The sequence below is a fragment of the Drosophila nasuta genome, chromosome 3 (assembly GCF_023558535.2).
Source record: "Drosophila nasuta strain 15112-1781.00 chromosome 3, ASM2355853v1, whole genome shotgun sequence".
Classification (NCBI taxonomy): domain Eukaryota; kingdom Metazoa; phylum Arthropoda; class Insecta; order Diptera; family Drosophilidae; genus Drosophila; species Drosophila nasuta.
In genome coordinates this window covers 26,187,068-26,208,274 of record NC_083457.1, presented here as the reverse complement: position 1 = coordinate 26,208,274, position 21,207 = coordinate 26,187,068, and the positions used below count along the sequence as shown (strand labels likewise).

Genomic DNA, 21,207 nt, shown 5'->3' with positions numbered 1-21,207 from the left:
ATTGTGCATTAAAGTTAATGTACTCAGAAATGCGAATTAACAAGGCATGGCTTCGTAAATTATCCATTGGTATTTGTGAGATAAGATAAAAGAGATTTATACAAGTTGTTGATTTAAAAAACCGTTACCAGCAAAACTTTTATAGCAGTCAGCAATTGCGTGACTTCATTATAAAGAGCTGCGCACAAAGTTATCGACAAAAACTCTGCACATATCGATATTTCCGTTGCTATTAGAAACGGTCGCTAGGTATTTATTTTAATATTTTGAAAATGTTGTAGCTATTAAGAAAAAATCAGAAAATATTCTTAATGGCACCCAAACGAAAGACCTTCTTGTTAGGTTTTATGAACAATAAAACAATTGCATAATAAAACCAAAAACTATATTTTCTACGTTATATCAAGTATGCGTCTCCACAAAGACCGTAACCGGTATTAAACTGGTTAACATTTTTTTTTTATGTTTAGTGAAAGGTATTGCTCGAATGGTGATAAAAAGTATCCTTAAAGGCCTCAAGAAATTTTATAAAACGGAAATAACAAGGTAATTAAAGCAATGTTTTTTTTAAATATACCAATATAAGAATATTTAGTATTTTTTCGGAATTTTGCTTGAGGTCGCACTTCAAACAACACAGGTGTCAAAAAATAACTTAAAAAAGCTCTTTTAACTATCGATGTTCAAAAAACATCAATGTATCGATAGTGCCATCGCTGCAATTCACAACACTTCCATAAAGTGCAAATATTTTGTTGTTGCAAGTTTTCTCTCTCAAAAAGGGGCAAATCAAAATCGGTTTCTTGTCAGAAAACGAAAAATTAAATGCAATAACATAACATAAAACGTGCACGTGTGATACACACACAAATCTGACTATGAAAGTCACAATTAATTAAACTACGAAAATTCCATAACTTGGCCTTTGCAGCTTTCTGCGAAAGTAAACATCAAAACAAGAAAAATTGCGAGGGGAGAGATTGAGGACGCTGCAACAGTAAAACCCTAATTAAACGTCAATTTATTAAATGTTTCATTGTCGCTTTCATCAATTGGACCGGCCAATGAGTTCCTTAGAATCAAAGTATATATAGTTTTGCGTATGATGATGCTATAACACCAGCAACAGCATCAACAAAATTCGATAAAAAAAGGAAAAAAATACGTTCTAATAATTCGACTCGTGAGCGTGCGCTGCTGTGTGTATACATATACATACATACATCTCCAAGTTTGTGTGTGTGTGCTTCTCTCTGTTTGTGTCAGGAAGCCACCAGAAGAAGAATAACATAAGAAGCATTGCGTGGTGAATGCAAAAGCATTCATAATCCAAAAGAGATCTAAACAACGAAGATTGACAACAATCTGAAAATCTTACATCGCCAAAAACCCCGCAATATGGAATGTCGCTGAGCAAACTATAGCACTGAGTCAATCTCAGCCAGAAAAGAAATAATTAAAATCCAGCCAATCATTTCGGTTCACAAACGTAACGCTTAATGTCAGCAGGCTTAGTTGCCGACACCTTATAACCCACACACATCCACGTCAAGTGCATTCCGCGGTCAGTGATTAAACCTTAATTTGTGTTGCAACGCTTCCCCCCAAGGCAGTGAAAATTCCGATATCCTTTCGGCTTGAAAAGTTTGAAATAGTTAGCAGAAACCCAACAAAAATCCAGCAAAATGACCACAGATTTTCTGTTTCCTAAAATATCGGATTGCTCTTATGTATCCTGTTATTGGTAAGTATTGTCCGTAGATTATAATAATCAAAATAAACATAATAAATCATTTTATTATTATTTTGAATTTAATAAGTGCTTAGAAAAACAGTTAATTCTAAATCTGTCATTAAAAACAAACAAACACATTTCAATATCTCATTTAAATACTTACGCAAATGTCCTGAAGAAATATCCCCGTATTTTATTGTATATTAAATATACATGGTGTGTGTCTCAAACCGAGAACTAAATTAGTCTCCCAATTGTTAACCGTTTTATATCTGATGTAAATGACAAAAAAGAAAAGATGGCGAGATTTGCATTTAAAGAATGCTGAAATATTTGTGTTTTATTTGCCGCACTCTCTTATCTCGTTTGACAGCAATATTTGCTGGTGCTTGCTGCCCATCAACCAAACACAAAAGTAGCTCATCCGCCTGTTGTGCATATACACCTACACACACATACACGCTCACAGTGGGTAAACAGTTTTCATTTATCCCGTGTTGATTTCGTGTTTCGTGCTCGTTGATATTTCTTGCTTCGCATTTAAATTCGCTCATTACTCAGCTGCCTTCTCTTTCCGCCTCTCGCCTGCCTGTGGCTTAGGTGTTCGCTCGTTCGTCCTGTTGAGGCGCTGCCGCGCAGCTCCAAAATTAGGTCAAACGGTCATGTCTGCTTGCTAACAAGAGAAGCGTGCGCCACTGTATTGGTGTGTGTATGTTTTGTGCTTGTGTATGTGTGGATTGTTTGGGTTAAGGGATTGGCCAGGCGCGTTAAGGGGCTCCGTTCGTTTGTTGCGTTTTTATTGTCGTATGCAAAAGGCGCGTTTTGGCCATAAAACAAGTAACCAGCAGCTACAACAACAACAGCAAAAATAACAAGGAAAATTAAACAATTTATATGCACACCATACATATAGTATATATATATACTTACATACATTGTATATGCGCCAAAGTAACAATTAAAAATGCTAATTGCAAAAATGGCGACTACGACGACATCATACGAGCCTAAATTATGGCCTCATGGCAGGAGACTTTCAGACTACCACCAAAATCCTAGCAATCTCAAGACTCGAATGGAAATGTCATGTTTTCCATATAATAAATACATACAATATGCATATAATATATTGTACACTACAGCAAACATCACGTCCTATTTTTGGCAGCCTTTAGAGTTATACAATTTATTGCTGCCTTTCGACATCCAGTTGTCGCCATAATAATAAACACAATATTAGTCTATAGAAGTGTTAAGCTTATTTCAATTTAATAATCTATAAAACCATGATATCATATTGCTTTCGCTTCGATTTTATTAGCCAACTAACTTAATTGTTATTTCTTTTGCCCCAGCGAGGAGAATGTGTGGAAACTATGCGAACAGGTGAAACGCACGCGACCCGAAGAGCTGGCCAAGTGCTACGCTGTGTTTGTTTCCAATGAAGGACGAACTGTGCCCCTCTGGCGTCAAAAAGCCGGACGCGGTGACGATCAAGTTGTGATATGGGTAAGCTGTTGGACGAAAGGATTTTATGGACTCATTCAAAATAATAACGTGTTTACTTTCCGATAGGACTATCATGTCTTCTTCATGCACAATCCCTCGCCGAATCGCTGCTTGGTATTCGATTTGGATACAACACTACCATTTCCAACATATTTCCATAAATACGTTACAGAGACTTTTCGTTCCGATCTAGCCCTGAGACCAGAGCATCATAGGTAAGCTTTAAATAATAGTCTTAACTTTTGAGATAACTGTAATAATTGTGATCAAATGTTGAATTCTTTCAGATTCTTTAGAGTTATTCCCGCAGATACATATCTTATTGAATTCTCATCGGATCGCCGACATATGCGTCGACCAGATGGCAGCTGGATAAAGCCACCGCCTTCGTATCCTCCCATACTTTCAAATAGTAAGTATCTCGTATTAAAGCGATGTTTAAGCTGCAGCTAATTAATTGTATTTTCAGCAAATATGCACTGTCTGGGCGACTTTATATGTATGAGTCCCGGCAAGGGACCTGGCGCCGTCTACAGCCTCTCCGAGTTCGTGCAAAATTTCTACAAGTCACCCCATGTTGTGGCGCAGCACAATAAGTAGACGATGTTTAACCGCAACGGCACATTAACTGATATCAACTATAAAAACCAAATAAATCAAACTAACCTAAAATAATAAGTTTGCGTTTTTGCAATATTCGTCAAGCAAAAATGTCGTGCATTAAATTACACAAGGAGTTAATTAACAATTACAACACATACATATTATATATACTTATATATAAATATAAATATACAATACATATGTATAATAATGTATTTTTGTATTCAGGCTAAACAAAAAATAAGACAAAAACAAAAAAACATCTGTAAGTAAAAAATTCTGCATCTAGCAGCTCTTAAACTTGTATTGTATGTATTCAAATTTGATTCTAAGCAAATTATAATCTAATTATACATTTTTGTATGTATGTATATTCCAAAACAAAACAAAACAAAAATCAAGAAAACAAAGTGAGACTTTTATTCGTTATTTATTTATTCTTCGAAACTTTTGCGACTTTAATCCAACAAACCAAAAAAAACCAAAAACAAAAATATGAATCGCACCAATTACGAATACTTAATTATTATAACCACACAATTACATACATATTTATTCATACATATATGAAGATACCATACATTGTTAACATAACTATTTACATACATATGTATTACGCTTTGTAATTCTGTAATTTAATTCGGCTTAGCTTAAAGCAAAACACGCAGCACAGCTAATCTAATTAGTACATAATTAAATTTAAACATGTTAACTTGTTTTACCATTAACATTTACATCAAGGATATTTTCAACTCGTACAATGAATGTAATTTAAATTTCTACAACGATATGCAACACATCTTAGCTAGTTTTTATACTGTTTGTATGCCACAAATGACGAAACAAGAAAACTCCAAGCAGTGGCACCGTAGCGTTTGCATTCCGATGTGGTTTGTGCTAACATACAATATTGTACTTACGTATCGTCTCCTCGTTTGATACTTGTGACACGCAAAGACTGATTCATTATACGCTCAACGATAAGAGCATAGCACGCAACAACAAAAAAAACGTCATCTCCCATTCTAAACAGTCCGAAAATAAAAAAGAAACAACTCAAGCCACGCAAATCCGTAAGTTGTAATTTATTTACTTATATATATTATATGTTTTTTATTTCACTTTTTACAACAGGAACTTCCAAAACTCTTTTTCGGATTTATATTTTTAAATAGTTTTACACTCGCTTAGTTAACGATACTCACATTTTTATATAAACAAACAATTTTTACTCAATTTTTGTAAAACGTCAAAAACAATATAAATACAATTTACATAAATATAAATGTAAATGTATAATACATAAAATGCTGTGCAAAGTCTCAAAGTTAAACCTAAACTCTTAATTATATAACTTAAAAGCAAGATACACAGAATATTAAACATTTCAATACGAACATTAAATAAACAAATCGCAGACAAAATGCAAAATGCAATGCTATCTTTAAGTAATATAAGAATATACCCAAGTTGTTTTCAATTTTTTTCCAATCCCCCTCTTCTCTCGTTATATATGAAAAATAGTTTGTTGACGCTGTTCTCGGAATTTGGTTAAACTATTTATTTATCAAACAACCAAACAAAAAAACTAAAACCAAAGCAAAATATTGAAAATTGAGCATTTAAGAATCTCCAATTATAAAGTATAATAATTACTATAAATACACATTTCTAACTACTTATAATATGTGTAACACTTTGTCTCTTCCAATATTTCTACTCAAATTTACAGTACGTTATAATGAGGTACATTGTATACAAATAATACAATTTTGGGAAAACATTAAAAACAAATTGGAAAATAATAAGAATAAAAACAAATATTGTATATACATTTATAAGTAACTAATTTGAGCGCAAGTATTTACTGTATGCGTAATTTTTTGCATATGATATTAGTTAAGCATTTAAAGCTATTAAAAGAGCAATCGAACATCTATGTCAATACAAAGTAAAAACCAAACGAATGTTGGATTATTCAAATTGATTTGCGTGCGCTCGTTATACTAACGTTCGTGTTAAAGTACAATAAGCTTAAATGCCTAGAGAAACCAAAACAAAACAAAGGAAATAAATAAATAAAATTACATACATATATACTTATGTATATAGCCATAACTTTCTTGCAATCTAAAAACTATAAAAATCTTGCACAAGTTGGCAGGATTTACTTAAGCACTATGAATGCTGTAGTTAGATGAAAATCAAATTGTGTGAAATTGGGCACAATTGCTGCAATATAAACAAACAACAGTTACCACTTTTTTAACCTTCCTTAACTACAACAAGTATAACCTAAAGTAAAATATTTTAACCACTACAGCATTAAAGCGATACAAGATGTTTCACAGCGCACATCATATACATACATAATCTATAATTCAAGATTTGTTAACGAACCACTAAAAATTTCAATGTGTACATTTGACGAAATTCTTCTATACTTATTTATTTTTATAAATTATCTATCCAACTATCATATTGTTATGTAAGATATTTTTCTCCCTAGTATTGATATAAAATACATACAACATACATACATATGAATCAATAAAATATAATTGTTCTTTGAAATCTGCAAACATGTCGCTCTAAAACGGAAATAAATAATTAATTAAACAAAACAATAAATCTTTACAAATTTGAATAACAGTTGAGGATTTACCTAAAAAGTTATTTAACTTTTGTTTTAATTTTAATAGTATTTTTTTTTTTTCTTTTAGTGGTCGCCGAAATCATATGGTTTATAAACTTTTTAAGGGAATTCAAATACAGTTGAATAAAAGAGAGAAATTTTCCGATCATATAATTTAAATTCAATTGAAGATCCGCCAATATTATCGATGCATATCGACTGATGTGAATAGATAATGAATTTTCATAGGGATGTGAGCCGGAAAGCAGTATTCATTAACTTCAGATTCTATTTAATGAGGGAAGAAATTTTAATTTTATTGACCGTCCCATAAAATTTTAAAGGCGCACTTATTCATTATCTGCATGTATTTCTTTCCTCAAAAATCAAATCAAAAGAAATAAATACAAAATCTCAGGATTATTCATCGGCTATAAGAGAAACTAAGTTCTTGAAAAATTTGCGCATTCGTACTTACCTTATTCTGCAATTCTGAAATCGTGTATGAAGTTCGCAATGAAATAGCGATAAAAACTTCCACATAGTTTTATTTGATCTTTATTTAATAAAGAAAATTTAAGACATATAACATAATTTTTTTGAATTATCGTTTTATTAGCTTAAAGTATATTATTTATGCAAAACAATATTCATTGAATTCACGTTTAAATGTTTATTGCTTGATTTCTATTTACATTTAAGCTAATGTGCCTGCGGATCACACTGTAAAAGTCGCACTATAGAAGGATCGCTCTTTGCTCCTTCTATGAATTCATCCAAGCTTAGTTTACCATCTTTGTTTCTGTCCATTTGTCGAAATATTTTATCTGTCCTTTTTTTCAGGTGTGCTCTCATCCTCAGGCATTTTCATAACTGATCCAACCATTTTATATATTGCCTAAATATAACATTCGATTAAGATTTGTTTTGTATATTAAAATATTAATAAAATTACTTACCGTGACAATTTCAAGCATTTCCTGCCTGGATATGTATCCGTTTCCATCTAAATCGTACATTGAGAAAGCCCATTTCAGTTTTTGTTCCAATTTTCCACGAGATGTTACGCTTAATGCGCATAAGAACTCTCTGAAATCTATAGTCCCATCTCCATTTGCATCGAAAGTCCTAAATACGTGCTCTGCAAACTGAAATAATATGTTTTGATGTTATTATTTTAATACTACTAGATTTCAGAAAAAGGAATATTGGGGAATTCCGTGATAATTTTAAACAGATAGATTGGATTGCTTATCTACATCGAAACGATTGAGAAAACTAAACAAATCGATAGCCACCAGATACTTTTATCGGATACCTCGCATTTGAAAATGTAAAACGGAGGAAATTTAAGAAATATTCAACCGTGTAATGTTTATATTAAGATTATATTTCGATAATACTGATGACTTACCTTACTTGCATCGCCGTATGGGAAAAAGTTTCCATATATTTTTTTAAACTCCTCTACTGACAAATGACCACTTGGGCAATCTTTTAGAAAACCTTTATACCATTCTTGAATTTCAGCATCTGGAATATTATCACAAAAGAATTTTCAACCAAAAATTAGCAATTCATTTAAATAATTAATCATAGTTGTAAAAAATTTACCTGTGAACTCTGTATTTTGTTTCAGATCCTCCAATACTTCTGGTTTGAGTTTACTATTTTGTTTCCCCATTTTTGAAATGTGATTGCATTATAATTATTTCTTGAAATATAAAATATTTAATCATATTAAATGTTGTATGAGAATCACATTAATTTTTTTTAACAATATTAAAAAATATTTAGATATAAAATTTGTATGCTCGATTTTGTTAAATACAATTTATTATAGACAAACCAATTTTTTAAAGATCTATTCCTGTGATTATATGTTTTTGTTGTCCGCTTTTGATAAGAATTAGCCAAGATATGTGACACATACCATAACATACTATATATTACGTTAGGGTGTTCGAGAGCTGCGAGATTCTGATGAAAAGTTCCTATGGCAGCTGAATTTTGCAGCCTATTTCGTCATACATTTTCTGAAACCAAAAGAAACATTTTTGTTTAATTAAAAAGGGTATTATAATATTAGATGTGCTACAGTAAATACAAATACAATACATCATCTGTGTCGATTGCTTTAGACCCAAGAAGAAATGGCAAAATTATATTCTTACCTATTTTGGGATTCTGTGAAAATCGCAAATATTTGCCAAGACCCAGAGGTAAAATAAACACAAATATTTATGTATATCCAATTGTATCCCTTTGCTTATTGCACATATTTCCTATACTTCATAAAGTATAAAGAATTTCATAAATTCCCAAATTTTTCTATACTAAAGTTTGTTTTATTGCTTCACACAAATTACGAATGTAGAAAGCCAGGATTTAATTCAATTTAATTGCAATTTACAATTAAAAGTAAATCACTGAAAAGGTTTAAATGTTTTATGCAAAACATTGCGATCTTAATTCCCTGTAAATATAAAAGTTGAAGGAAATGCAAACACATTATCTACACCAAATTAAATGATGTTCCATATTTTTATATAATTTTAGTATAAGAAATATAAATTAAATATTTATACATTTCATTACTGATTTCATCAAATACACACATATTATGGAGTATAAATATTTAAGGGGCCAGCATTTTAGACAACTCTTCATCCTGCAAACATCCTTTCAAAAATTCATCTTGAGTTAATTGACCATCGTTATTTTCATCCATTTTAGCAAATATATTTTTTGCACGCTCCTCTGCAGAGTCAGCGGGACGATTTGATGAGCATGCACCGAGCATATCATAGATTGCCTGAAAAAAACGATTAGTATCAGAATTGCATTTACTGAATTGAGATGTTAAACACAAACAATAAAACTAAAGCCATTTGTAACATTTCTCTAATAAAAGAGCTCACCGCCATTGTTCGTGTAGCTTTGACTTTAAAATGGATTCAAATGAATGTTACACACATAAATAATCTGAATTTAATGGATATAGTGTTACAAAATAATCTCGTTCTTACGTTTTCTTTTTTACTAAGTACCATTCAATATTTTTGGTAAATGTTTATTTTCAGAAATATTGAATAGTTTAACCAAATCAGACATATTTCAAAAATTACCTGAACAATTTTTGTCATTTCTTGAATATCAATGACGCCATTTCCATCAACATCATACATTCTAAAGGCCCATTTTAGTTTTTCTTCTGGTGTGCCGCTTGAAGTTACGTCTATTGCGAGTAAAAATTCCTAAAAAGAAAAAAATAATACAATGGTAAGTACTTTCAGCTAAAATTCCGAGTAAAATAATATGCAATTAATTAGTGTAAAGCATAACGTAAATAAAAATAAATGGAAAGCTTAAAAAAAAAGACGAAACATAAAAATGAATTTCGTCATTCCTTTCAGCTGTGTATCAACTACTTTATACTACACTAGTTTCATTTGGCACCACCAAACACACATGCAGATTATTTTTAAGCCCAGTAGATGCATGTGTTCATGGTGTACAAACAGCCACCATGCACAGTGCAAAAGGGAATAGACAAAGTAATTATAATTTGCCATACACATGCATACACACGTATTGCGGGGGTTCAGCAAATAATGAACTAAGATAGTGCAAAGTTTTCCGTTTATTGCTTTATTTTTATGTATCGAGTGCATCAAGACAATCAAGAGCTTTGTCAAGAGAACCTAATCAGAGTTGTTAACTCAAAGCTTGTGTTTTCGACTCACATTTTAATCCCAATTACTTTGATCTTATCTATTTCCTGCAATTAAATGTAATTTAACGAATATAAAGAGGTCAACCTAATCAGACTGTCGCTACTTAAATCATATCACGCAAATGGTTTTAGCCTATTTTCGCGGATTTAGATTGTTAATTAAAAGTTTAAAAATAAAATTTATAGCCAGAGTAATTAATTTAATTTAAATTCAATAATTTTATTGTACCTTTATATTGTAATGCGATGAACTATACTTTTTTACTTTTGGCTAATATTTTGTGCGTCCTAGACGGACTTGCCACTTTAAGTTCACGTTTGATTTTATAGTTTCTGTCATAAAAAATGCCTTGTTTGCAAAGGTAATAAATACTAGAAAAGTGGCGTGCTCAAAGCCAATTCAATGCGATTCCTTTTTAGGTGATTACAAATTAATCGCAAGTATTTATTGACCACTAATAAAAGTACAATTTATACAGAAAAAAGTTTCTGTGATTTTTGACCTCTAGTTCAATATATAAATATTTTGATTTTTTTTTTTTAACAACCTTTAAACTTTATTAAATTACTATTTAACTACTATTTTACCTGATTTTAATACTTTGAAAAAAATTACTACTTCATATAACTATTAATTATAAGTATAATATACCTATAAATTAAATTGGGAACAAGTAAACGTACATAAAAATGATAAACAATACTTATTTGTTAGAGGTTTCACATTCAAAAACATAACTTTCAAATTAAAAGCTAATTATCTCGGATGTGTGAGTAGGTATATGAAAAAGGATTTACCTTAAAGTCGATATAGCCATTTTTATCCATATCGAATGTACGGAAAACGTGGTCACAAAACTCTTCCGCATTTCCAGACGGGAAAAACATCTTGTACATGTCAACAAATTTAGCAGGAGTCAACCGTCCATTGGGGCAGTCTTGCTATATGTGCAACATAAATGCGTATCGTTATATCTTGAAGCACGTATGTAAATGTATATGCTATGTGAGACTCACCTTAAATCCTTTGTACCATTCTTTAATAGTGGCTTCATCGTAACGGGTGTGGGTTTTCAAAAACTCCATATCTTCTTTTGTTAGACGATCTTTACTACTTAAGCACCCCATTGTGTAGCAGTTTTTCACTTATAACAATTTGATATAAAGTTTTTTATATGTATTTTATCAATATTTAGAGACTTCGAATGAAGTCGTTACCTATTACGCGCGTTTCTTTATATTTGATTAAGCGTTCAAACAATATTAATTTGTGGTTAATATTATTGCACTATATTTTTGATATGTATTAAATTGTTTTATAATATTTACATAGCATTTTATTTCGAGTACTCTAAAAAAGTTGTATTTTACTATTACACGGTATGCTTGCTGTTAACGCTAAGTGAACCGAAGGAATAAAAGAGCTTGAGTTATGCGCATGCGCAAAAATTGTCTGTATACAGGCTGATTATTGAGTTACCAAATATTTTCTGTACACTGAGTAAATTGTTATTCACGATATTAGGGTTGCCGAGTTGACAATAAAATAATAATCGCTTCATTGCTTCACAATTATTGTTATTGTATTTTACTGATAGATTTAGCATTATATTTTACTGAACACTATCAACATTACAAGTCAGGAATTATAGTTTTGAAAACAGAAAGAATCCTTATTTGTAGTTGCTTCGATATATCGAGTACAAATTTTAAGTATATCGTATATTGTATGAAACTAATACAAGATATTGAATGATATTGTCCTTAAGAAAGTACCAACAAAACACACATTGTACTATTAAGTTCAAATTTGATTTTATTCGATTCGGACATAATAGTTTATTGTGTGACGAAGATTAATGTAATAATACACATAGACAGATGGATGGACAGAAGATACAACTTGGAATTTCAAACTTACAATATTTATAAATATTGTAAAAACTCAGACGTCTGAGATTTAATTTAATAACAATAATAAATTTTGACGTAAGTTTTCGCCAAATATCTTTATATTAAAGTTATTTTAATCAAACTCTATGAACTTTAGTTGCCCTATAATCAGACTACTGACATTTTTTTTATATTTTTTAATTTGTTGCTATAAAGTTTAAAACTTTCAGCCGTGCATTGCTAATAATTTGCATCCTTTTGTTATCGATATGTTTCATTTTCATATCGTGTCATAGTTATTAATTCAATGTTATTATGAAAAAGCAAGAAAAAATAACGTATTTATTGCTTGCATTAAATTTAAAATGAAAAGCAGCATAGATATAATATCTATATTTAGCTTTAAATATGCGCTGCAGCGGCATTAGCTTAGCTGAATATCACAGCATAATAATTTCGCGCATAAAACATAGCTAATTAATCGAGTTTCATTTCTCAGGCAGCAGCTTTCTGATTTAAGTCAGCAGCTTTCTGATTAATTATTATATTATCCTTATTGTTTTTAAAATATTTAAATTCAAAGCAGCAGAACCGTCAAAAATTGCTAGAGCGAAAGACTATCACATACTTAAAAATCTTTATTTACGAATTTAGAGATATTTACGTTTTGATATATTATATATAATTGGAAATCACCTAAGTATTATTTTGACAAAAAAATATAATGATATTTTAAAATAAATTAATAAAATCAGCAAGAAATCAGCGACGTACTGCTTGATTGAAATTCATCTACACATAGATGATCTACACATAGATATGCATATTTCAATCGATTTTACATGAAACTTAACTTTTGAAAAACTCACTGATATAGCGCATATAATATAAAAATTACAAGAAGATGAATATTATAACGATTATATAGTAAATTTATCGAAATTTTATTGACAACACAAAATTTCAAAAAAGGAGTGAAGACATATATTTTTTTGTCTTGCAATCCGACTCTATATAAATCACGTGTACACAGCACTTAGTACGTGTAAAAGTACTGATTAAAGATGTAAGTGTGTAAGTAACATAATTAATTTAAGAGAATTGGAAAAACAGTTTATTGAATTCGAAAACTCCACGATCAGCTCACATTGTAGCTTGTAAATACACAATATACAATACAATACCACTTAAATTTTTGTTTTCAATCATTGATAATGCAGTATTAATTTAAAACGTTCTGTTCCCAGCACAATTAAAAACAAATGTTAACACAAACATCGTAATACCTGATATAAGAAATAAAAATTTTGGTTGCTCCGCAAAAGCTGTGGTTCTTTTAAGGACCGCATAGCAGTTAGAGCAGATCAGATATCAGTAACCTTGCTGCGCAAGATTTTGGTAAATCATTTTTTTATTAGAGCTTCTAGCTCAAGGAGCCAGTTAGTTTATTGGGCAAATCTATTGCATTGCATAAGCAAAATATATCATGAATATAGAATAATTTAAGTTTTTTATGTACTTACAGTATATGCCTTCAAAGTGGTTGCAGAGTCCTGAAAAAAATTTATAAAATATAAATTAATATATAGTGAAGAATTTGGTATTAATTTAGTTATAGTACAATAAACTAACATTTCGAAAAACGCCAATATTAAAGTAAAAACAAAAGACTTAGTAACATAACAGTACAGTTTCGGTACTAAGAAAATGTAATTGTTTTGCATCGCATAATTATGTATGCATATGTGCATGATATGAATACTTTTGTCTATGCACTTATATAGACATAAAAGTATGTATAGAGTACATTTTTGCTTATATGTACTTATGAATGTATATACAATTATTCGCATTTGCCAAAAAGAAAAAGACAATTTCCTATTTTTTTTATTCCCCTTTCTATTTTACCTATTTCTAAAACTTGGCGACAGTGATCGCTGTCTGGGCATTTCGTTTTGGGGATGGGTATTAAAATGCACTGAAAAAAATTATATTTTATTTTTTTGAACACAAAAATTTAAAATATAAATTCCCCATGAATAGCGAAGACATTGTGATAGAATAATCATTAATTGTTTATATACGTATAAATTTAAAAGGTTTCTATCAGATATGAACGATATGAAGGTGATGCACTATATTTTTCTCTCTGTATACATTTTAATGATAATAAAACGTAATATTTATGTATATGTATATGTTTTAATGCTTGAATACCTCATCTTCAAGCACTTTGAACACAAAGGCATGCGAGCGTATTGTGGCATAACATTCATCTAGTTAAAATTACTGTTGTTGGTTCTATTTTTGTTTTTCTTTAATTCTTTTGATTACTTTTCTGCCTATTCGCGATCGTCCCGTCTCTCGATTGGATGCGCATGAAGTTCATTGAAATATTTGATCGTATACGTCATAGGTGTATTGTGATAAGTAATATATAAATTATAATCAAAATATTATTAATTGAATTCGCAATTTTGTATAAAAATTCGATTGATAATAGAACCTTTGGGAAAGAAAAATCTTGTTTAATTATCAAATTGGGTAATAAATTGGAGATTATGATTGAGATTGTACCCGTATAAGTTGTTCAGATTTCATTCTCAATACATACATATTTTCAACTTATCGTTAAACAAAAATAGTTGAATTTAAAAACATTAAGTTTTAAAGAACGGCTTAAGGCGACTGTTTATTATTTAAAAACTAACCATTGGAAAGCTAAAATTTCGCTAACATAAAAAAAAGCATCTGCTTCATGGAATAATTGCTGCTGACCGAATACCCCACAATTAAATCAATAACACTATGATCTATTATAGCCTTACATCAAAGCAACCAATTAAATCAAGACCGACGCATTTTTTTGTCACTTGTTCATTTCATATTTTAGATACAATAAAGTCAGCTGTTTTTGTCGATCAGATACGATGGTAATGCAAAACATATCGATAACGTTGGCAAAGTGCGTATGTATGTATATGAATCACCAACATTTTAATGATTATTGTTTAAGCCAACATTCTTCTATGGTTGATACAAGCCTTTGTCATTGACACAAAGCTATTATGTAGGGTATAACAAAATCGATTGGAATTCCGCGCAATCTTTATGATTCATCTGCAATAGAAGAGATTTTATCACACACTCCGATATTGGCAAAAAAAACTCGGATTTTGATGTGGGTCTAGTTTCTAGATAATAAGCACGCTCATAAACGCCATCTACTGTCACTTGCATGCACTTGCCAAAAATTTTTTTAACACCCTTGAACGCACATTTCACACAGAACGCTAAAATAATCCATTGCTCCTTCACCGTAAAGGATGCGTGTGTATGTATGTATGTATGTGAGTACATACTTTTGTATGTGTGTATATATACATAATTATGTGCCAACATAAATGCATTTGTATACGTACTATTTTGTGCATGCACATGCACATGTGTGCAATTATGCTAATATATGTCAGTATCTAGATATGTGCACATGTATTTTGTCATCTTTGCATTCATATATGGATAGAAAGATACATATGCATATATGACACTTTGAATATAGAAATAAACAAAAGTACGTACTGCTTGCTTGGATGATTATTCCCATATACGAATATGTATATGAACTGGCCAGGTCATATTTCCCAGCTGGAAACTTTTAACACTGTCCCTAAATTTATTGATATACTTTAAATGAAAGCGGTTTTATAATTCATTTAATAGCAAAATAATCCCTCGAGCAAAACACACAATCAATACAATCATATGGGGTGGCTTTGGGGATTTTTGTCATCGATATATCGATATATTCTTGAAAAGTTACTTTCGATATATGTAAAGATAATTATTTTCGATATTATAATCGAATTTGATTACCATCGATAATTAATAAAATTAATTAATAATATATATAAGAAATATTAAATCTCTTAAGGTGTATTATTTATTAAAATTTAAATATTATTCTAAAAACAATTATATTTTAATACATTATTAGGAAAAATTTTAATACAAATTCCATACCTTTAAAATTATTTATTTCATATTAGCTATGTCATTAATTTCGTAGCTTAATTAGATTATTAATTTAAATTATTTACCTTAATTTACAAAAAACTTCAAAGTCAAATTATGAAAAATTATTTATTACACAATCTTTTTTTGTTGTAGTCAACATTTTTTTTTAATATTTCGTTATTATTTAATTACACACACAGTTCACAGTTAACTTACTATTATTTAGTCATTTTTCCGTTGGCTCATTAAAAGTTTTTGTTCAAACTTAATTTAAATTTAAATGGAAAATAAAAACTGTAACTAATTAATTAATTTTAAACTTATATTTTTATATGTATATGTATTTCTTTATTAAGTTAAATTGAATAGAAAATTCAATTTTGTCGAAAATGTAGGCTGGTAATCAATATTTAGAATTATGTTTAATATTTTAATTTATGCTTTGTAAATAAATAAATATTAAAATAAATTATATTGACATGATCTCGCTTACCTTTTGACTGCCATTCAGTAAAATCTTCACATCTTCGTAGATGCTGAATATTAAAAGTAGATTCGGTATTGAAAAAAGCTTATAAAAGCATAAGCATATATTGTGCAAAAAAAATATTTTTCAAATTTTTAAATTAACGATTTTATTATTTTCTCGGAGAATAGATAAATAAATTTTAAATACATAGAAATTCCTAATGATAAACTGACCAATATAAAAATATATATAATCGCAAAGTATGCGATGCGAAGAAAAGTAAAAAAGTAATTTTATGAGAATGTACATACATATATTCTTAAATCCTTTTTTTTATAATTACAGAATAATTCGGTATTATCTAATCCAATTAAGAAAACTTACATGTTTCATATTTTAAGCTCCTTAAAAATTTGATTTAAATAGCGTACCATAATGCTTTTGACGCAGAACCATGATATTTTTTTGGGTCATTTAAATATCCACCAATTCAATATGTATTATATAAAAGTACCGTTGTATACACACACAAACAAACCGAGTACTGCCCATATGTATCGCGAAAAAGCTTAATTATTTTATTTGTGTTTTAACCATCCAGCAGTAGAGGAGTGTTTGGTGAACACTAGTTAAAATGCGTTTCCTTGGCCTCAACAAATTGCCAATAGCGCAGGCACATCTGAGAGCACTGAATAATGCTGGTAAACTCAATAAATGAAATATGTTCATAGTGTGTGTATATAAAAGATAATTTCGATCTACACGTGCCTTTATTGATTGCAATTGTCTATATGAGATAACTGACAATGTATGTATGTATGCTTGTAATTTTAGGAGTGAATTCTGTGAAATTCTACTCGGCAACAGCGGAACCTAAGGAGCCGGTTGTACGCACTAAAACAATTCCAGGTCCAAAATCAGTTGAACTCAACAAAAAACTCGGTGAAATTCAGGTAATCCATCAGGAACCAATCATACAGAGTCTAAAATTTTAATTTGTTTAAGAGATAAACGGTAGTATATGATAAAGATATCTGTAAAGAAGATTTTTGTTTTATTTGAATATTTTACAGAGTACTGGAAGTATTCAATATTTTGCCGATTATGAGAAATCTTCAGGAAACTACATTCAAGATGTAGATGGAAACGTTTTGCTTGATGTTTATACTCAAATTTCGTCAGTTCCGCTAGGCTATAACCACCCTAGGCTTCTCAATCTCTTCAAGGATGACAAGAATATTAAAAGTAAGTTTATATAAATTGATTATATTGAATAGATGCTTCCTTTAGAATAGATTGTTTTACTTATAATATTCATTTTCAGCCCTTGTCAACCGACCCGCTCTTGGTGTGTTTCCCGGAAAGGAATGGCCCGATAAGCTACAATCAATTTTACTACAAGTGGCACCTAAGGGATTGAACAAAATTACCACAATGATGTGCGGCTCATGCTCTAATGAAAACGCCTTTAAGAGTATTTTTATTTGGTATGCACTATTTTTAATGATACTGGATAAAAATAATTGATAGTATGAATACTTATTATACAGGTACCAGAATAAAGTTCGTGGTACTGCGAAACTTACTGAAGAGGAGATATGCTCTTGCATGGTAAATATGCCACCAGGAGCTCCAGAACTTTCCATTCTGTCGTTCAAGGGCGCTTTCCATGGTCGCACCTTGGGAGCTTTATCTACAACGCATTCCAAATATATTCATAAACTAGACGTTCCATCGTTTGACTGGCCCATTGCATCATTCCCACAATACAAGTACCCATTGGAAGAAAATGTTGCAGAAAATAAGAAAGAAGATGAGAAATGCCTGGCCGAGGTCGCAGATCTGATTGAAGTTTATAAGAAAAAGGGCAAGCCAGTTGCTGGTGTTATCATCGAACCCATTCAAAGTGAAGGCGGTGACAATGAAGCTTCCCCCGAGTTCTTCCAGGGTCTGCAAAGAATTTGCAAGCAAAATGGATCTGCCCTTTTAATTGACGAAGTTCAAACTGGTGGCGGAAGCACTGGCAAATTTTGGTGCCATGAACATTTCAACCTTGAGAGTCCGCCAGATGTCGTTACATTCAGTAAAAAACTTCAGCTTGGTGGATATTTCCATAATGATGACTTTGTGCCGAAAGAACCTTACAGGATCTTCAACACATGGATGGGGGATCCAGGCAAAGTAATTATTTTGGAAGAAATATTAAAGGTGATTAAGGAGGAGAAATTAATGGGTAATGTGGCAAGTGCCGGTAAAGTATTGAAAGACGGTTTATTGAGCTTGGAAAAAGAATTTCCAAATCTTCTCAACTCCACTCGCGGACGTGGTACATATTTGGCTGTTAACAGCGTTAATGGCAAAGTACGCGATTCGATCGTGGCCAATTTGAAGCTCAACGGAATTCAAACTGGCGGTTGTGGAGAAAATGCCATTCGCTTCCGTCCAGCCTTAGTGTTTAAGGAACATCATGCCAATATTGTGCTGGATCGCTTTAGGAAAGTATTGAAATCTTTGTAAATTCATAAATGTAAATAAATGTGCTCTGAATAATAAAGATATTGAAGCTCTAAATAACAATTTTTATTCGATTTCTGATGCCGATCTCATTTTATACAAGGGATTTGTATTACGTATTCACTTTATACAAAATTACTGAAGTACCGAAGATTTTTCTCCAACAATTAAGTTGGCTTGGAACTATTTATTTAAATCATCATTATATCTGTGGGTTAATTTCAAACTGACAGCTCTGACAGCTACATCATATTTTTTGGAAGGAATGCTGTTGGTAAGTATCCATGATTATAACAGATTGCACATGAAAAAAACTACAGCAAAAAATGAAAGTTTTCCATGCCTAATGTCGTGATTAACCGACAGCAGAAAGATAATAAGTAGCGTCGTTGACTGTAATTTGAGATAAGCGCTGTGTAATCAGATGAAACTCTTTCGGCGTAACTATGAATGCTTATTATTGTATATCGGTAACGTTGAGAAATCAATATTTGTACAATACATTTGTAATGCAGTTTATTAAATTATAATAAAGCCCTTATCTGTTTGTTGTGTTGAAATATATATGCCAGGCTCTTCTATTAATTTTTTCAAAATATTATTCCAAGTCATCAATAACTGCATGTCCTGAAGTTTCTAAAATGTTTGCGGAATTATCAATTTGATTGGAGCGTGATCCAGAACCGGCAAGACCACCATCACTGGATTCGGCAGCACGATTTCCGAACTCTTGCATTTTGATAATCAACATGGCAAATACTTGAGCCGGCAGAGAGGATTGTAGTACTTGAAGTAGACGAGCGGGCTGGCCACAGACGACAATTGCATTCGCCAAATGTTCAACGCCAGTTTCGAAGTCACCACGGGCAATCAAGGTTTCGCCCAGCTGAATTTCCTGAAGGAAATATCTGAAAAATATAAGAATGCAATTAGAGGTGCTCGACTTTGGGAAAGTGATAAGTAAATATTTATAAAGTATTTGAATTCTCAATGCAACTAAACACTGCGAAACAGTATCATGAAATTAAATAGTTTAGCCTAATAGAAGATCAAATTTGATACCTAGTGGTATGTTTTGGAAAAGTAATAAACAAATATGCACAATCTATTTTTCCTAGAATTATAGATAATGTTAAGTTCGTATAATTCGTCATGAAATCAAAGATAAAAATACACAAGATTGCGTTACTACCAAAGAATTTGACTCAACGACCGTCTTACTTTTATATCTTACAGTCCATATCTATGCATAAAAATTTTCTAATTAAATTAATCGATATGTCGGCTTTAGCGAACAACAAAAAAAAAAATTGGCACTGAAGTAGTATAACATATACACACATATACAGTATGCAAACATATGTACATACAAGTATATATCTGTATGTATGTACACATGTAGTATGTACCCACGTGCATCCTTCATTATGTAATATGTGTGTTTAATATGAAATAAATACCTTTCAATGGCTTCATGGTCATTCAAATTTGGCATTCCTTGCTTTGCTGATCCGGTCTTACGATTGCGGCGACGACCTATTTAAGTATATATAGATAAATGTTATAAATTATATACATAAATATTATATTACAGGCACATTCTTACGCTCGCGAACTTTCTTCTTGTAGTCGGGATCATTTCGACGCTTTTTGTCAAAATAAATGCAATATCCTATAAACAGTGTCCCCGCGAGTCCTGCTGCAATCCCGATTGCAGTTTTGTTTATTTCAATCATTTTTTTAAGAACACAATTTTTTTTTTTTTTATACTACACCACACAGTGGCATAGGGAACAAACAGTGTGACCAGAAGTTGAACATTACAATATACCAATAAGTTTTGAGGAATATACAAATACTTCCGCAATCAGCTCAAAATCGATATATTTAGGATTACTATGATGGTGAATATTTACAAAAATATAAAATGAGTTGCTTTTAAAACCTTTTTTCATTGATTGATTAGTCACACATTAGCTGGAGAATGAAAAATGTTGGTATATTTTTAAACGGAAAATAATGTATTTCTCAATTCAAGTTGCGGTCAGGCTTTTAGCTACAATAGCATCCAGCTTTTGCTTCACCATCTACAATAT

General features: G+C 30.9%; 5 protein-coding genes across 7 annotated transcripts; 2 read left to right on the top strand and 3 right to left on the bottom strand.

Annotated features, from left to right (window-relative positions):
* The first annotated feature begins 733 nt into the window (after positions 1-733).
* On the top strand, positions 734-5,909 carry LOC132790268 (protein N-terminal glutamine amidohydrolase). 2 transcript variants are annotated; one of them, XR_009632786.1, is made up of 6 exons: positions 734-1,744; positions 3,091-3,244; positions 3,311-3,459; positions 3,532-3,656; positions 3,714-4,920; positions 4,982-5,909. XR_009632786.1 is itself a non-coding variant. In XM_060798754.1 (5 exons), exons 1-5 carry the CDS (start codon positions 1,686-1,688, stop codon positions 3,842-3,844), a joined length of 618 nt encoding a protein of 205 aa, XP_060654737.1. In that variant the 5' UTR covers positions 734-1,685; the 3' UTR covers positions 3,845-5,909. The 2 variants fall into 2 exon arrangements, 1 of the variants encoding a protein (XP_060654737.1); XM_060798754.1 differs by having other exon boundaries at positions 3,714-5,909.
* A 1,186-nt stretch (positions 5,910-7,095) lies between these two features.
* LOC132791640 (neurocalcin homolog) lies at positions 7,096-15,803 on the bottom strand. The gene is given in 8 exon segments (XM_060800651.1): positions 7,096-7,319; positions 7,321-7,380; positions 7,442-7,630; positions 7,897-8,015; positions 8,097-8,196; positions 8,332-8,518; positions 13,635-13,664; positions 15,694-15,803. Coding segments are annotated over 5 exon segments (573 nt in total). The 5' UTR covers positions 8,167-8,196; positions 8,332-8,518; positions 13,635-13,664; positions 15,694-15,803; the 3' UTR covers positions 7,096-7,184.
* Positions 8,416-15,824, bottom strand: LOC132791639 (neuronal calcium sensor 2). 2 transcript variants are annotated; one of them, XM_060800649.1, is made up of 6 exons: positions 15,694-15,824; positions 13,635-13,664; positions 11,236-11,363; positions 11,017-11,160; positions 9,611-9,739; positions 8,416-9,297 (listed from the first exon to the last, which is right to left on the bottom strand). In XM_060800649.1, the coding sequence occupies exons 1-6, from the start codon at positions 15,716-15,718 to the stop codon at positions 9,121-9,123; spliced, it is 633 nt and encodes a 210-aa protein (XP_060656632.1). In that variant the 5' UTR covers positions 15,719-15,824; the 3' UTR covers positions 8,416-9,120. The 2 variants fall into 2 exon arrangements, with proteins under 2 accessions (XP_060656632.1, XP_060656633.1); XM_060800650.1 differs by lacking the exons at positions 11,017-11,160; positions 11,236-11,363 and having other exon boundaries at positions 15,694-15,751.
* A 1,306-nt stretch (positions 15,825-17,130) lies between these two features.
* Positions 17,131-19,174, top strand: LOC132790552 (4-aminobutyrate aminotransferase, mitochondrial). The gene is made up of 5 exons (XM_060799120.1): positions 17,131-17,298; positions 17,432-17,550; positions 17,671-17,842; positions 17,922-18,084; positions 18,148-19,174. Exons 1-5 carry the CDS (start codon positions 17,232-17,234, stop codon positions 19,112-19,114), a joined length of 1,488 nt encoding a protein of 495 aa, XP_060655103.1. The 5' UTR covers positions 17,131-17,231; the 3' UTR covers positions 19,115-19,174.
* On the bottom strand, positions 18,147-20,913 carry LOC132790553 (mitochondrial import receptor subunit TOM20 homolog). Its single transcript, XM_060799121.1, has 3 exons — positions 20,718-20,913; positions 20,572-20,647; positions 18,147-20,019 (listed from the first exon to the last, which is right to left on the bottom strand). Exons 1-3 carry the CDS (start codon positions 20,845-20,847, stop codon positions 19,710-19,712), a joined length of 516 nt encoding a protein of 171 aa, XP_060655104.1. The 5' UTR covers positions 20,848-20,913; the 3' UTR covers positions 18,147-19,709.
* Between the last annotated feature and the right edge of the window lie 294 nt (positions 20,914-21,207).